Source organism: Cynoglossus semilaevis, chromosome 19, assembly GCF_000523025.1.
Source record: "Cynoglossus semilaevis isolate Cse_v1.0 chromosome 19, Cse_v1.0, whole genome shotgun sequence".
NCBI lineage: Eukaryota > Metazoa > Chordata > Actinopteri > Pleuronectiformes > Cynoglossidae > Cynoglossus > Cynoglossus semilaevis.
The window spans coordinates 13,511,903-13,530,441 of NC_024325.1; the positions used below are offsets into that span (position 1 = coordinate 13,511,903).

The 18,539-nt window shown below is 40.5% G+C and overlaps 1 protein-coding gene across 1 annotated transcript in view; it reads right to left on the minus strand.

Moving 5' to 3' along the window:
- Nucleotides 1-18,539, minus strand: part of fat3b (FAT atypical cadherin 3b) — a 77,934-nt gene that overhangs the window by 50,471 nt on the left and 8,924 nt on the right. Inside the window, exons 5-8 of the mRNA XM_017041824.2 lie at nucleotides 12,646-12,764; nucleotides 9,364-9,562; nucleotides 3,187-3,248; nucleotides 778-1,092 (exon numbers count right to left, since the gene is read on the minus strand). Coding sequence (XP_016897313.1) covers nucleotides 778-1,092; nucleotides 3,187-3,248; nucleotides 9,364-9,562; nucleotides 12,646-12,764 — 695 coding nt within the window. The remainder of the gene's footprint in view (nucleotides 1-777; nucleotides 1,093-3,186; nucleotides 3,249-9,363; nucleotides 9,563-12,645; nucleotides 12,765-18,539) is intronic.

The window sequence follows — 18,539 nt, forward strand, 5'->3', positions numbered from 1 at the left end:
AAAAATGATTGAAAATATATACATATTACAAATCAGCTCTGGCCAATATAAAAAGTTAAAAATACAGAAAGCTAGCTAGTTAACGTGTCCAAATATCTACATGAAAAAGTGAAAATGTACGTGTCCCGAGAATATCTTAAATTAGCCACAGAGATGTAGACATTTCAAAAGGCTTGAGGTATGTCACAATGTAAAAAAATTACATTTACATTTATGTATTCAGGGGCTGTTTTATCTGAAGTGACATGATTAGCAATCAAGCTACAAAGAGGAGCTCTTGAAAGGAGACGACGAGTCAGGAGAGAAGGATAAACCTTTAAAGATTTCTCTAAAATTATCCAGAATATTCCATTGATTTACATTTCACATTGTCAAAAAAAAAAAAAAAAATATAATTTCAAACATTAATTTTCTGCCATAACGCAAGTCTATTCATCTGAGTAATTGCCAGTTAAAAGTCGTGTGTATGTTTGCTCTCTGCCAACTTTGTACTTCCTGACACTGGAGCTCCATAAACTCATGGCAACGAAACCCGTCGTGAGTTTGTGGAAATTAAAAAATATTAATAACACAGCACTTCAAAGCAACGTCCTTCCAAAAAGTGAGGCCACAATATTATCCTATAAAAAAAGTACTGTTCATCTTTGTGTTTTTATTTGAGCTGGAACTCCTCACTTGGCCACATCTTCAGTGCGAAACACCATCAATAACAAAAGGACAAACTGTAAAAAAAAATAAAACATTTACGAGTACTTTTTAAAATATTAAAAAACTCACGGTGAGGATGTCGTAGCTCCCTGCTGTCACCATCTTCCTCGACGACACCATCCCGGTCCTGGGGTCGATGGTGAACTTCTCGTCCTCGTTGCCCTCCAGGATGCTGTAGGTGATGTTGCTGTTCGCGCCCGCGTCCCGGTCGTAAGCGAAGACGCGGTAGACGGGCTCACCGCGTCGGTTGCGGTCTCGCTCAGGGAGGCTGATGTGGTAAAAGGCTTCTGGGAATGTTGGCGGGTTGTCGTTCTGGTCCTGGACGTGGACTATGACCAACACAGTGGACTGACGAGTGGTCACTGGGCCGTCGATGACCGTTACCTGAAAAGACAATGACGTAGGATTCTGACTTTGAGTGGCTCGTGGTACGAGTGAGAGGGCTGTTTATTTGTCTTGGAATACATTTATGAAGATTTTAAATCATCTTTTTCACAGTGTGGATTTAGCTGTAAGAGCTTGAGGGCTGAGCTCACAGGAAATCTCTCTCTATTATTGATCCCCTGGAGGCAGAGGCAGAGGTCTGATCACTGATCAATGGGGTGTGATGAGGGTGAGCACGGCTGCTGCCAACCTCCCTGCTCACCAGACTATTAATTACAGAGCAGCCGGTGTGGTATGCATGCACCGGCACTGCTGCTGAAATGTCAGCACAGGGCAGGACAGGGACACGTATCAACCAGGGACTTCTGTCTTCAATTTTAAACACTTTTCAGAAGCGCTGGTGTAAAGGAGACCGGACCAGTCTCTGTTTGTACAGTGGACCGAGACAAAAGTCACTCCTTGGAGCGCGACGTCTTTTAAACCTTGATAGAAATTCTCTGAATGACAAGGGAAGGAGATTTAAAGGAGGCGGCGAGTATCCACCGGGGAAGGAGATTTAAAGGAGGCGGCGAGAATCCACCAGTCTGTTTTCGTGACATTATTCTGAGCCGTGACTTTAAAACTCTCTAAAGGAACATTCAAAAACGTTCCTTCAATGTTGGTTGCTTCCTGAACCTGCTTCCAATCCTGAACAGATTTGATGTCAGTTTTGGCACTCAGAGTTCAATCAGTTTTAAGTAGGTTCTCAGTATTTAAAATGCAGCCCCAAACCATTACAGAGCCTATGCAGTGCAGCCCCAAACCATTACAGAGCCTATACAGTTGAGTTACTTAAAAAATATATATATATTTAATATATTCAAACTGAGAGTGAATCACAACTTGATAAGAGCTCCTAATCTCCAGCGTATTTTGTTTTTCCTTTTTCTTAAGACATGTTCATCTGCGAGCCTTAGATTTAGACTTTTCTGATTGAGCCGACTCATTACATTCATATATCGTCTCCATAACTGATGGCAGATTACTTTCCTATTAGTCCACTGTTCTATTCAGGGACACTGTCATACTGTCTGGGACATTGTGTGATCTTTCACTTTGGATCAGTGGATCAACCAATCCCCATAAACCATGTTTTATAACCACATAACATTTCAAGAAATGAATACCGTGCGTCTCGATCTTAGCAGTTTTATTTACTGTGTTCCGTCCTACTACAATATGTCTGCAACTTCGGGAAAACGTGTTCAAAGGAGTGAAGAAATCAAAAGAGAATTTCTGAACTCACAGAAGGCTTGTGCAAGGACTGGACGACTCAAGGCGTGAAAGTGATTCTTCTGGGATTGTATTTGTAAAATATAAGTGTATCTGCATCTTTAAGGCTAGGATATAAAAAAACAGGGCTCAAGACTTAAGCATGCCATAAATGTTCTATATATACATGAATATATGTAGTGGTGGATGCAGACGACTGTCTGAAATATTTACTAACTTCATTTTGCGGTGCATTGTGATAAGCTTTGTTCTTATTAAAAGCCGGCTGCAAGGAAAGAATTATTGACCCCAGACAAGTGCATTGGCAATAATATAATCAAAACAACCAACGCAGCAGCACAGTGGGTCAACTACAGGTTAGTCCGTTCAATATTACAGAGAGAGTGACTGTAGAGTCGACAGACTTTTTAATAAACGACGCAGGAAAGTCCTGGGAAGCAGGATGTTTTTGTGCAGGAATCTGTGATTATCAGCCTCATCTGCATGCAGAGCAACAGGAGCCACTAAAATGGTAATCGGGGAGCCATCTGTATGCCCGATGACTGTGCTTATCAAATGCCGAGCAGAGCAAGTCTTCTCCTTCCTGCTCTCATTCCTGCCCGGAGAAGATAACCAATGATGAATGATTACATTCAGGAAAATCCTAAACCTGGGACCCAAAACCACGGCCATTCATCACAGTTTATGGAGCCTTAAAGGCCCTGCCAGCGTTGTCCTCCACCATGTCTTTGTTAATATAGAGCTGCAGCAGCAGGTGGCAGCGGCAGATAAATAATAATAATGCCATAAGTCTTTGAGTAACGTCAACTTTTTCAACTGTACCTCTAAGAAGTGCTCGGCCTGTTGTTCTCTGTCCAGTTTCCTCGCCGTCGTCGTGATCAGACCTGAAATCGTGAGAAGAGCAAACAAACTCACACTGAGGTGAAGGAGAACATCTGGAAGCTGCTGCACTCGTTCTGTATGAATTTCAATTAGGTTTTCTAAGGGGTTTTGTATTAAGTAAAAAATAAATTGAGGAAAAAAAAAAAAGAATCACTAAAAAATATTTATCCAGAGACAGCTGCAGATTAGCTCACAGTGGTAGAATATAATTCTTTATTATTTTTATAATATTAAAAGCCAAATATCAGCATAAAAGAAAAATATGAACAATGGTAGATGAATAATTAAACAACTATTGTAAAGAAATTAAATTAGTAATAAGAAAACCTAGAAATAATATATTATTATTATTATGTTCTTCATAAAACTACTTATTATGGCCAAGGCATTAAGAAATGTTTGCTATCACTGTCACAAAATTAAAAACAAAACAGTTTCTAAAATATAATGATGTTTTTATATCAGTCAATTATTGCACATGAAAAACGGAACAATAAAATTCTCCGTCACTCTGCAGAGTTTTACTGCAGACTCTGAAAGATCATTTGTCTTTATGTCGTTTTAATCCAGACCTGTAAAGTCCAATCCTTTACAGACTGTCGTTATGTTCACGCCTTCGACGATAGCACGACACCCAGAGACAGAAGAATGTTTTCATATCTCACCAGAGTGGAGTGGAATGTTATCAAACACCAGGATAATCCCTGGAAGCCTTAAGATTTCATCTGAAGTTCAATATTGTTTCAGGGTTTGAATGATGCTGCTATTTAAAAAAAAAAATCCAACGTTTTGTGTGACTAATTTGATTCTTCAATTGTTAAAAAAAATCATTAAAATCTAAATAATATCTGTTCTAAATGGAGCCTTCACCCATAAATCTTCATGACTTCTTTTTTATCTGCGTATTTGATTGGCTGTCCAAACTGTGGGATCAAGAACAACCGCCCGCCTCTTCAGTGCACGCTGTTCTAACAACCGCAGCCTGCAGCAGTGATGGCAGTTTGGCACATGCTCACATAGCAGCGGACAGCTGAGGGTCATTGAATTGGCCAACATGTCACCACCAGGACAGAAAGAAAAGGAGCGCAGCTATTGATAGGCGCTTTAATCGAACCCAGATATTCTAATGAGGAGCCCGCGGGCTGCATGACAGATCACAGCAACAACAGCGGCTACAAATGCACCATGCACAAGCAAAACATTATTCTGGCCCTCGCAGCCGGGAGGAAACGCAGGCATTTTTTTATACTGTGTGTAGTTTTTGTGATAGTCTGAGCTGCTCTGTGTTTCCAACGTGAAACAAATGTCTTTGGATCCTATTCGTGAGAGCGTCCAAACACAGTGAAATGATCACATTTGTCTCGGCCGCGATCTTCAGATCGTATAAATACCAGACAATAATATTGTACTCATACGAGTACCAGCTGTACTATTCACTTTTTTTTTTCTTCTTCTTCTTTTTGGGCTGCAACTGGAATGTTCCAGGAGCTGCTGGGGTTGTATGCCAACGTGTCACTGAATCCTAATTAGCTTCTGGTAGAAGCATATGAAGTTAGCATATGTTTAAGCTAGGAAATGCTAAAAATAAACAAGTAAATAGTTGCAAAAATCTTTACCGCACTAATCAAAATGTTACCCCAAAGATTAGGAAGGAAATGTGACCTCTGTTTTTAACCCATCACCAAAGTGAACAGTAGGCAGCTTAAGGCGCCCGGGGAGCAGTGAGTGTGGATGGTGCCATGCTCAGTGGCAACATGGCAGCTAGTGGACTCAAACCTAAACCCTTCCGGACCTAAGTTCGCTTCCTAAACAACTAAGCCACAACTGCCCCTTCAAAAAAAAAAGCGAAACGCTTCATGAATTTGCGTGTCATATCTTTCCGATTTTCGTGTATGTTACTGCAAATATTTAATTACACTCGTATGTAAATTGAATTCATGGCACGGACATCATGCATTAAGTATAGAGCCATCATACAGGGTGACATACGTATATGCACGTTGACATGAATATGCATACTGTGTGTGTTTTCATGAAGAAACGAAGACAGCGATTGATGCTAATGTGTTGTTTACTGGGTAACGCGTTACATCAGTGGCGCTGCATCTGTTAGCTTAATCATAGTATCTGTGCATTGGCAGTCGACAACAGCAGCGAACAAGGCCACTCATGTAATCTCCGTCGTGCCTCTGCATATCACAGTGTCACCTTGAGCGGACACGCTGGCTAACTTCAATTAGGCAAATTAGGAGAAAAATCCGGAGCTGCGGTCACAAGATGCAGGAGAGGGGATTGCAGGGTGCGGAGACGATCTCGTTCAGCATGAACGCAGAGCCACTCAGATGAAAATCGATGATCTACACCTCGCACAACATCTGCACCTGGACGAGCCTCCAATCTAATTGGAATTTGCAAAAAAATCACTGAAAATATTCTCCTGCTGGCGTTGGCACGTGCGTTTATGTAAAGGTTCACTGGTCTGTTTTATAATATTCCACGCAATTAAACTGAGTATTTGCTAAAAGGAGGGAGGAGGAAGTTGGTGGAAAACAAGTTAAAAAACAAGTTTAAAGCGTTTTTTGGGGGGTTGGGGTTTTTTTTAAAAGCCTTAAATGTGCCAGAAATATCTTTTCAAATGCGACCCTTTCACTAGAGGTGTATAGTGTTGTTTTGTTTCAACGGTCTATGCCCCTCTGACTGTATTTTTGCAAAAGTTTTGGTTTAAAAAAACAGTATATAATTACTGGTTTTACCATAGTATGTGTAGCTAAAAGGTAGAAAATATAGCAGAATAGTTAATTTGGTAATATTGTTTTTAAAAAGGCAGAGTAACAAGAAGGCAAACTAGTTGGAATATCCACAAAATGCCACAATGATGGGCTAAATATATAACAATTAGCATGAAACAACATTGACGTTAGCTAAAGTGGCTAATAAATGCCCCAAATATTTAAAATATTACAGTGAGCTCAAAAAACTGACACCACAGAAAGGTGTGTGTGTCATTTTATATTCCAGTTCTTCCCTGATTTATTCTCTAGAGCGGCACCAACAGGCTCGTGTAGGCCGGTGCACACTGCTGAGCAAATCTGCTGATCCCACTGCTGCAACAAAACCAACAGAATCACAGGGAAGGTTGGAAAAAGGTCAGAGAGTCGCTGTCACCGGGTGACGGCGAGTACAAGAAGCTGTGCATGGAACATCCTGTGACAACACTTATCTGCTGTGTTTTCATCCTCACAGGAGGTCGGCTACACACACACACACACACACGCAGTCTGTCACTGCACGTTTAAACACTCACTCAGCGTTCTGCTTCGGTGCACGCTGGGAAAAAAAGCTGCAGCATCGTAAAGCCGTCAAATTGACACTTCCAATGTGGAAAATGTGGAAGAAAGTGAATTTTGAGAAACGATTTAGGACGTGAAGAGGCTTTCAGCTCAGGTCAGAGTGCAGCTGGCACCTGCACGCTCAAATCAAATCAGCCCGCTCACTCTGGAACACTAATGTTTTATTTTTCCGAGACTGTGTAAACAATGAGGCGCTGATTCACTTCTGAATACATCTCTGATTTATTCGGGACTCATTACCAGACTAATAGACCGCCACTGTCAATTCCATTACCCTGACATTTATTATGATGATTGTACTCAGATACAGAACGCAGGATAAGATGCACAATCACATTCGTTATTTATTAGCGCCTGAGTGTGTTGCTGAAGCTAATCTGAAGCTGGGCCTCGGAGGGAAAAACACAGCATGAAATATTAAAAGCCAATCACTCAGTGTTAGACGGACAGTCACTTTGTCACAGGGTGGAGTCTGTTCAGCAGATAGTCATCAATACTGCTGCCCCCTGTGACCAACAGCAGAGCGGTGACTAACAGAGAACTGGGTCTGGGTCACGGGCACAGGAGCCGGGGCTCAGGTGGCTGCAATATTCACACACACACACACGAGAACACATGAAGTCCAGATAGATCGACTGTTGAGCCAAGGCTACTGACCACAGTTCCGTTTTGTGGGTTTGATGAAGTCAAACCTCCAGCACCAACAGCGTGGACTGATAAACATCCTGCTTCGCTCTAATTCTTCTTATTTATTTCCACTTTAAAAAAAAAAATCTCCTCAGCCTCGGCCAAAACTTGATGTGATCGGTGACATCTTTGGGAGTTGCCGTTGGGTCGTAAAGAGAACTTCTGCATATCAGTCCTTCCATTATCTATATTGCTTTTACTTGGAGGGTCAGAGGAGGAGGAAGAGGAGGAGGAAGACGAGGAGGAGGAGGAGGAGGAGGAGCTGCAGCCAGTGCCAAATAAAAGTGGACAAGTCGTCGGTCTGTCTTAAGACCCTTCACTAAATTTTAAACCAGGAACAAGTTCTTTATCGCCGGGTGTAAAGGTCTGGAGGTGCATTAGCTGCCACCTCGGTATCAGACGTGACGCCGACTAAATGTCAGCCGCTGCACTTGGCTTTTTGGGGTTATTTATGTGGAAAGTTTCAATAAAGGGGAGGCGGGTATGCTTGGAATGCAAAGATCAGAGCGGCGTCTCAGTTTGGGCCGCTTCGCTCTTGATCAAAGTTTTAATCGGTGAGTCTGACAGTGTAGGAGCTCAACGTTGATCTCGCTGACTTTAACACCACTCCTGAATTCTGATCCTCACCCTGCAGCTCCGTCCAGCCTGATGGAGAAACCACTGAAGGCTAAATGGAACCGGTCCCAACTTTTTTCGTCGTTGAATTTCTCATTCAGCGTTTGTTTTCCACAAGTTCACAAAAGAGGTGATAAACAACCCAAGGCTGTCAGATCATCATTTCACAGATTCGGGCTCTTCAAGGCGCCGTCTTGATCCTGTATGTAGGCAGCGGGGGCTTAAGAAGAAGGCAGTATGTTCTGAAGGAAGAATCTGACTCCTAATCCCAGTTTATACTCCCAAAACCTTCAACCGGCCCGAGAATTTTTTAAACATTGTTCCATGAAGAGGAGCGTTCTGTTGTTTCACATTCCCACAGGTCACACAACATAATAAACATTTTTAATTTTGAAAACATATGTTGTAGAGTTGTTGTAGACGATGTTAATTCCAGTTTAGGCAAAAATGTACGTATTTCGGCCCAATCCAAAGTGTGGGTCGAGGCCCAACATTGGCACTTTGACTGGTGTTTTGAATCATTCTGTACTACAAAGAAACTAGATGTACTAGACAATAGTCTTCTTCTGATCACTTTTAATAACATTATAACTTTTATTTAGCCATTTCAAGCTAATTGTTAACTCTGAGGCTAGTGATGCTAGTTTTCTTTGGTATGTTGTGGGTAACATCTAACTATATATTCTATATTGACTATTTTTTATGGTATTTCTACACATTTCTTTGTAATATTACACCAAATATTTTGTTGCGTCTAGGCTAATCTTTTTAGCGTTTCTTTGCCTGTGATTTATATTTGGTTATCTTTCCTTTGTTAAGCTAATCTTTTGATTATTTTGTTTTGGGTTTTTAACTCCCTTTGACATCTAACTAAAAGTAGATTGAGGCTAGTGATACTAGTTTTCTTTGGTATGTTGTGGGTAACATCTAACTATATATTCTATATTGACTATTTTTTATGGTATTTCTACACATTTCTTTGTAATATTACACCAAATATTTCGTTGCGTCTAGGCTAATCTTTTTAGTGTTTCTTTGCCTGTGATTTATATTTGGTTATCTTTCCTTTGTTAAGCTAATCTTTTGATTATTTTGTTTTGGGTTTTTAACTTCCTTAGCTAAACTTGACATCTAACTAAAAGTATAGTGGTTTTAATTTAAAGTGTTCATTATTCTACTGATTTTTAAATGTTAAATGTTGTTTGTACTTTTGAAATTTCCAAACCTAAGTGGCTCGTATTGATTTCCATTTAATTCAAGTAAAGCAAATTATCAGCAGTTGATTAAAATTTCCCTCTTCAGTTTGTGGTGTGGGGTTCGATAGTTTTACGGAAATCAAGAATGAAGTACGAAATGACTCCAACCAAGAATGAAAACAAATCTGTCTGTAGTTATTAACATTCAAATGGTGCCTGCATTAGTGCATGTACGTGTGTGTGTGTGTGTGTGTGTGTTTGTTTCTTACCTGTTTTCGAGTGGATGGAGAAGAAATTCTGTGGGTTGCCAGCTGTGATGCGATAACTCAGACGGCTGGGTACGGAGGTGAGGTCAGGGTCCTGGGCCTGGACACGGATGACGGACACGTCCTTTGGAGAGTTCTCCATGACGACAGGATGGTAGATGGGATCTGAGGTGAGGGGAGCGTTGTCGTTCACGTCTTCCACCTGAGAACAGGAGGTCATAAATGTCGGGGAAGGAAGAAAAGACAAGTGTTTTTGTTCTTGCGTTACTTGAACTCTCCTTCCTGTGTCAGATGATTCTGCAGATTAGAGCAGAATTATGATGTTTTGGTTTTACCTCAGCTGAACTGGTTTATTTATTACATCATTTCCTGGCGAAATCACAGCTTTTCTTGACCAGCTGAAATTCCTAATGCTATTCCCCCATAGTCACTTTGGGGCTACTTTGGGCTAACCTTTAGCTGTGGCTAAAGATAGCCATGCTCAGTCACTTGTTATTTTGTTATGTTGTGTAACTTCATTTTCTTCATTTTTATTATTATTATTTTTTAACTTAACTAATTTTAATTAATTACATTGTTTGATATCTATAATATATTTTTTTAACATCTCATCTTTAGCCAAACTTTTGTGAGCTAATATATAAGTACCGTATACTTAATAGTTAATATGTATAATTTAAGGCTGATTTTATTGATTTTTTTTGCAATTTGTTGTTGAAAAGTTTTTTTTAATTGCTATATAATTTTTAACATTTAATCACAGCTACCTTTTACCTCTTCCTTTAGCTTTATGTGGCGTATTATTGGCAAACTTTTTGGAAACATTTTTCATTATTTTGACAGTTACTGCCGCCGGCTTAGTTTTATAGGTTTATTTTATCGACTTCTGCACTACTGGTGAGTTTACTATTAGCTCAAACTCCTTTTCTCACAAAGATTTTTGTCAAACTTCATCACTATGTTAATGCACATTATTGGTTTGTGCTGTGGCTCAGTAAATAGTTCAGAGCTGCCTTTTTTTTACCTCTGTGATTTTGTGGTAAGCATGCATAAAATAATCAAATATACCAGCTCATATATTTATTTGTTTATATATGTATTTATGTATATATTGGTATGTATATTAATGTAGGGTTGCTGTGTTTGTAAACTCTGTAAGCTCTGCTCTGCTTATCCACTGATTTAATGTCCTAAACAGGCCATGAAATAGAGCACAGAGTTGGTTTGGGATCATGTGCCATCCATCAGAAAAGGGAATTTATTTCCCATGAAATGTCATAGATGTCACTCTTCAAATGCACGGCCGTTTAATTTGCCTTCTCCCAGCATGGATGTGGAATATTTATAGTAAACACAGTGTTGATGGAGTGTCTGCTCCGAGGCAGACTGAGCCAAGACACCGCTGTGGCCCGGCTGAATGAGGAGAACCTGGGTCTGATTAATCTTCCTGGTTGAGTTTGTGCTGCAACCGGAGCAGCCGATCACTTAACACTACACCTGAGTTTCCTGCAGCCAGTAAAAAAAAAAAAAAAAGCTGTGGATTTTTCTTTTTTACTTCATGCTGAGTGGAGTTCATCCTCAAAGGTAGAGCAGTGGTGCAGCAGTGACGGGTTGAGTGTTTAGGCAGTGGATTAGTTAGTGCTGAACAAAATCGAAGCCGAGGTTTTTCTCTTTTTTTTTTTTTTAATTCACCCTGTTTTTCTCTGGAGTGAACATCCTCATCACGAGCGACCAGCACAAAAGACCAAAGTCACGTCCCCGGACAAATTCCAGCTCTTTCCACGTCCATTGTCTCGTCTTTTCAGCACTTGATATCGTTAAGCTCTAATTTGGACAGACCTCTGGCTTCTCTTTTCTAATTTGATTTAGTTTCACATCGGCTATTTCACTATTTAAAATTCTTATCCTAATTATAGCTTTTTCTAAGCTGATCATAGATTTTCATGGTTTAAAGATAAAGATAAAGATTATTTTTCTAAACTGCTAGATTTGAAAAATGTGGATATTCCTTATTTTATTATTTGGGTTTTTTTTTGTATTTTTTATGGCAAACTATGTGAAAGGCTTTCACTATTTGTGATTTACTCTCAAACACATTTTTGAACTAATTATGTGCTAACATTTCTTTTAGCTAAAAGCTTTTATTTTGGATAATAAATCTACAACTTAGAGAATAATTTCCATATTTATTCAGAATTTAAGGCTCACTATTAGATACGTATGTTTCCTATATTTTTGCCAAACGTTAGCTATGTTCTAGCTAACTACCAGATTGGATTGGGTCAAGGTTTATTAATCTCCAATTTATAGAGACTCAGATTATCATTATATTAACTAGTTCATCATCTGCTGTAAAACAGTGACGAAATAAGAAATGTTTGTTAAATCAAAAAGCACTAAATTCAGGGTCAAATCGTACATTTATTTGGAGCACTTGCTTTGTGCCTGTGTAAGAAAATTGATGTAATGTGGAATATTTTATTTTGTCAAAGAGGAATAGAAAAGACAACATGACAAATATGAGGGTGGGCTGATGGTGAGGTTCATTACAGTGGGCAGGATAATTGCCAGCCTTCTGTAATACTGTACAGCGAAATGACATCATGAACTGTCACGGGTCCAAGTGAACAGCACCAGAATAGAACGTCATTAGCATTCATCATCCGTCTGCAGCGGGACGGTTGTAAAAAACGAAGCCAAGTGAAAATTGCACATCAATGACCTCTATTTGTGTTTGGCTCCAGTGATGTCACTTCATGCTGCTTTCCTATTGATTGGTTTTTTAAGATGTACAATCAATAGGAGGTTGGCTGTCTCTGGTGACAAGACAGTGATAAGAGAGAGCTGTGAAACGCTTTCATCACTGCGGTGGGATCCACCACAGAAGAAGAAGAAGAAGAAGAAGAAGACACCATCTTTAACTCCAACCTTTAACTGAGGATTTGTGCTAAGGCTGAAAATCCCCAATTAAGGCGTTCGCATGTTTGAGAAAATCTGATTTGGGGAATAAAGTTCATGCTTAAAATTCCGCTGCAGTTCTACTGAACCGGTCAATAGACCCCTGACTTATGTTCAGGATTAGAAAAAGTAACTAAAGAGTTAGTCAGAAAGATAGATATAATGCCAATGAATCCATATTAACATTAAGAATAAGACGGGACATTCAAGGAATTCCTAAATATCTTACAGAAGCAAGAAAAAAAATACATTTAGCCAAAACAGAGCAGATAAAACGAAATGCCAAGATAGGTGTAGCATTAGCCAGATAAATATGTAATAACAGACCTGGATGAAGACTTGGATGGAGGCAGAGCGTGGAGGAACTCCAGTGTCAGTGGCGTGGACCGTGAGCCAATAGGAGTCTTTAATCTCACAGTCCAGGACAGCTGCAGTGTAAATTACACCTGTTGAAACGGCAAAAGAGAGATTAATATAGCTGGCACAGAGGCACAGGTGTGAGTGTGTGAGTGTGTGTGTATTCTCTGTCATCGCTACAACACAACCTGAGGAGTAAAAGTTCCCAGAGAAGTTTCCGGAACAAACTCTGTGTCCTCTTGGCTCCAGTGACATTCAGCAGCATTAGTGCTGGAGCTGCAGTCACCTCTAATGTTTCTGCTCTTCTCCAGCTAATCACAGCTGACCACAGCCACTGCTGCTCCAATGCTAAACACGACGTCAACTGACACACACACACACACAACACACACACACCAGGTGGATTGTGTTAAGAGGCCCTGCAGGAATATTTCAGGGATATCCCTGAAAACAAACCTCAGACTAAAACAAATCTAATCCTAATCCCCCTCCACCGTCATCGTCATCATCGTCGCCATCATCGTCGTCGTCGTCGTCTGTCTGCAGTGATCCTGCCGTCTGTTGGTGTTTTTACTTTTTTCCACTTTCTTTGGCAGGAGGTAGTAAAAGGCTTAAGAGTGAAACGACTTACCACTAAGGGGCAATATTGCAGCTCAAAGTCCACCAACTACTCAAAACTAAAGGTAGAAAAAGTGACAGAGGAGAACGAGCAGAATTATTAGCGTTCAGCTAAAGGATTTCGGAAGAGACTTTAGGTAATAAGACTTTAAAAAAAGAACAAAAGGAGTTGATTGGTTGATGTTTAAAACCAGGACTGATCCATATATGGGTAAGGTTTCCTTCAGAGAGTCCTGTCCTGTCCCTGCACTGACACAAAGACACTGACGGTGTCTTTGTTATTGGTCTTAGAGCAGCTTCGACTGGACAACCACACTACACACACTCTGGCGTCTCTTTCCGTTAGCATCCGCACCAGCATCAGTTAGCATTCCGTTAGCATCAGCACCAGCAGCACCGTCCACAGCAACACATAAAAGCCAGACACGCCCTCAGACGTCACTTCGTATTCTGGGCTGCGTTTACTGCCCCCTGTATCTGTACACTGTCCGTTGCAGCGAGGCCTGACGCAGCAAGGTCAGCAGGGAAAATCTAATTGGCCGTCATAAAACACATTTCTGCACTGACACAAAGACACGGACGGTGTCTTTGTTATTGGTCTTAGAGCAGCTTCGACTGGACAACCACACCACACACACTCTGGCGTCTCTTTCCGTTAGCATCCGCACCAGCATCAGTTAGCATTCCGTTAGCATCAGCACCAGCAGCACCGTCCACAGCAACACATAAAAGCCAGACACGCCCTCAGACGTCACTTCGTATTCTGGGCTGCGTTTACTGCCCCCTGTATCTGTACACTGTCCGTTGCAGCGAGGCCTGACGCAGCAAGGTCAGCAGGGAAAATCTAATTGGCCGTCATAAAACACATTTATATACATTACAGTTAGATGGCGTCGAACAGCAGTAAATAACTGCAGGCAGATTTGGGAGTGAGCAGAACGAGCTGCTGCTGCTGCTGCTGCTGCTGCTGCTGCTGCCGCTGCTGCTGCACGTTATCAAACCTGCAGATGGCTGTGAAATTACAGCAGCTCCACGTTTCACTCACTCCCAGCAGAGTTTGACAGCGAGACTTCAGCCGTGGGAACGGACTTGTTAGGAGCTGAGACACTACAGAGTGGTCCACTCCCACAGAGTTTACACAGGAGTCTGGGAACGACATCACTGTCCACGCTGTGGTGCATGGGTTAACGTTGAAATTACCACTAACCGCAGCCTAATCCTAAACCTTTTAATACCACTCAGGTATTTGTTGTAAGTATTTCAGTTCTTTAGATATCTTTTTAAAATGTCTCTTTTTTTTCTCTACCTATGTAGCCAAAGGTAATTTGACCTGTCAATCAAACTTTCACTGATGTACGGTGCCACACTTTGACCTTATTTCCGGTGCAAACTTAATACAGTTTCCAGCTTCCACAGCCGCATGTCAACGGTTTTACCTTTTCATCTGAAAGAATCCCAACGATATGTCAGATTATGATAAATCTACACTCAGCAAAAGCCGGTGCGAGCACGGAGCATGAAAGAGCGGTCGCTGAAACGCATCCCGGGCTCCGTCGTCCTTGACCACGTTGTCCTTTTCAGACCACATCAGAAAGAAAAAGCTCCAAACCGAGACATGAGGAAACCAAAGCTGGCTCTTTGAAAAGCTCTTTGAACTGTCGCTGAGTTCAATATAAATCAGACCAGACAGCAGCCATTCCGCTCATAAATATCTCACTTCAAAGGGTGAACACAACAAAACCGTACAGGCGACAACATATTTTCTAATTTACAAGTTCACAGTACTCTTCAGTTTCAGGACAAATTTATTACCAGAGATATATCGCTGTGTTTTCAGTGTTTCCTGAGAGCTCCGTAAATAACAGTGTTATGAATGGACAGAATTACACTTTTATTGTCATCATTCGTTGTTTTATTTCTAATCTGACAAAACTCCAAAATAGATATATATACAGTATATACTGTACATGACATTACTGCCATGATCCTTTAGGTATTTTGTTTTTTTTTAAGCTCATTTGTTGTTATATGTTTTTCATATTCCTGACGAACCTGTTACTGATTGTTTTTAATCGTGTCCTCCAACTTTGTCTGCATCTTATTCCTTTTGGCAGCCATTTTACAGAAAACGTTATATTTCAGCCATATTTCCTATTATTTCTGACACATTTGACCCAATCACTTCTAGTGCCTGTCATGTTTAATTAGAGGTAATTACCATTTTGTCTGACTTGTCATTACAAAGTATTATTACATTAACACTTTATTCATTTGAGCGGCGGCTCAATAATTTGGACCCTTCCTCAGTATGCTGATTATTTGGACATTAAGTACAACCATTTGTCTTTCTCATAAATAATTGCATTTCTTTAGGGAGAATAACAATGTTGTCCTCGACAGAAGGTCCACACTCATCTGTCAAGTCTATTCAGCCTCCATTCTGTTCTTGAGGGACAGCTTTAGGGTCCTAACACCAAATTAATTCAAACATATCAAACAATCAATCATCAGATTGATGAGAAAACACACTGGGTCTGGGTCTGCATCTTTGTAGCCTGGGTTTTTCTTTTTTTCTGTTGTTGTTGTTTTCTTTTGTTTTTTTTCTGGCTGAATGTAGAATAGATTACTTTTAAAAGTGTGTTTGCCTGTAAATTAAAGAATGCTTTGTCCTGGCTGTGACAAATCCTCCGGCTCGCAAAGCCACTAATAGAGGAGCAGGGGCTTCAGACAGCTGCTGGCTGAGAAATTGCAGGGCCTCGTTTTCCCCCCTCCAACCAATGACAAGAATACCAATTTCTGTTCAAAGTGCAGGAGAGCTAAGTGTTGGAGCCAGACGAGATCCTGCTTTCTATACCTTCCACCCACAGCAGTGAGTCATCTTAACAATTTAAATATCAAGAGTAGAGCGGTAAAAAATGGAGCAGTCATAAATGATAGATATGACAGATACGGTAATGGAGGTGTCGTTGGTGAGGAATCACAGAACCCAGAGAGGAGATAGATTTGAAGAAGACCAAATTTATGCAGGCAAAACAAAAGGGATTTCTCAACTTTCTTCTGTCTTTATTCCCCTTTTTCCCCCTCTGTCTGTCCCACTTCCTCTTCAGTGATGTGCAAACTTTTTAAGAAGAGACAGATTCAATAATGTAAAAACACCAGAGGGCCATCGGCTGCTGCTATGATATTTAAAACTGGTAAAAAAAAAAAAAGTTGTCAAAGAGAAACAGCTTTATTCGCCACAAGCCTGTCAGTTTTGTACACATTTATAAAAAAAACATCAAGTTTGTATCATACACAACAGTTAGGGAGCTAATAGTTAGTCTATTAGATGCCAAAAGCTGGTGAAAAAATAATTTAAAAAGCTAAATATTAATTATAAATTCAGCAAAATCGCATGAATAATTTTACATGAATATATAACGTACTGTTATCTTAAATTTATTACCATAGTGGCTTAACGTTAGCCAAAGCATCAGCTAAGATTTTTTTTTTTTAAAAAAGTGCTGAAGGTTAGCCTCGAAACAAAGCACGTAAGGTAAATTTAAAGGTAAAGTTAGAATGTTAGCAAAGAACTTAACGTTGGTACATGACTAGCATCGTGGCAACCACAAAAACGATATGGACCACAATTTTGACCCACTCGATGTAGACAGTCTCAACTACAAGAGTCACTGATTGACTTTAAAGGGTTATAAACGTTCTTTATCTTTGATTCCAAAGGGACCCTGTTCCAAAACAAACCCCAACTTCCAATGGAAACAAAATCAAATAAAAACATCTTTGACAATAGTTTTTTTTTCCTTTCTGCCACTATTTTTTTTAATCTCCTGCAGACTCCCACCCTGCATCCTCTCGCTTCCACACTCTCCGCTTCACTTCCGCTCCCCACTGCCTTCACTTTCTGCTCTAACAAGTTCTCTGATTTCCCCAGGAAAATCTAAAACCTCTGCCCGTCTCTGTTGCTCCATGCTGAGGCCATCGTGGCCCAGAGAGTCCCGGCTGCAGGAACTATTTACAGAAAGGTGGAGGGATCTATATACAGAAAATAAATCCTAAAAAAATATAAACATGCTCTCTATCTCCAGCTTCCTGACAGACACCTGGAGGTTTTGTTTGGAAAATATCCTGATTTTTAAATTTTTTTATACTCACTTCCCCCCCAGACAGAAATCCAGCTCCAGTTGAAGAAAAACAGCCCCAAAGCACAACACTGCCACCTCAGTGCTGTACACTGGGTATGTTTTTTTCATGACATGCGCTCTACTTTTTGAAATCCTCACCAAAAACACTAGTCTCATCAGACTTTTCTTCCCCACAAACTGCCTGCATCTTATTTCATGCCTAGATTAGATTAGAACTTTTCTGCAGCCTCCCAGAACTGTTTGAAAAAACTGTCCTTTTCACTCCTCACTCTTCAGCCACTGTTCATGCTAACCATGTTCATTCACGTTTTTTTTTTCTCTATCTTTGGTAATTCTTCCTAAGATCACAACGATAACTGTAAAAGCGTTAGCCACAGCCACTGCACTTGGTAGCAGCTGTGTACTGACTGGTACTTAGCATTGGTTTATTGGTGACATTCTGTGCCGGCCCATCTGTATTTCCGACCTTTGCTCTTACAGATACAGTCAATAATAATTAGCCTAGTTAAAGGTCAGACGTCAGTCGACCAGTACAGTAGTTATCGCTGTTGCTTTTTGACTATCATCTGCCATTTTTTGCCATTTTTTTTAAATCAGACTAGTCAACACACTTCTTATCTATTTGACTGATGTGATTTTTTTTACCACATTAAAAAATTAAAAATTAACCAAATATGCCTAATGCCAAACACACAGTGAGGTTGAATGTGTCGGCGGCACAGCTGCATATTTTACAGTAGGTTTTCTGAAAGTTAACTACTATTTTTTTCATCTTTCACGGAGCATTAAAACCTTCTATCATGACAGAATCAAGGACATTTTGCTCCGACTCATTGTAATTTCTGACCCTGATGAGCTGTTAGCGGCACTTAAACGTTACACCTGCAGTGTGGGCCTTTACACATCACGCTGCTTCACTGACTTCACTGCACCCAGTGGTATCATATAAGGTAAAGAGTCTCACTGAGTGGCAGGCTAATTTTAGGGCTTTTTCTGTAGCATGGACACTCACAGACAGACGAGATTAGGTTGGTCAGCTTCAGGACCACGGACAGAGACAAATGATCTCAGAAGTTCTCCGTCTCCTGCTCCGATGGGAAACTT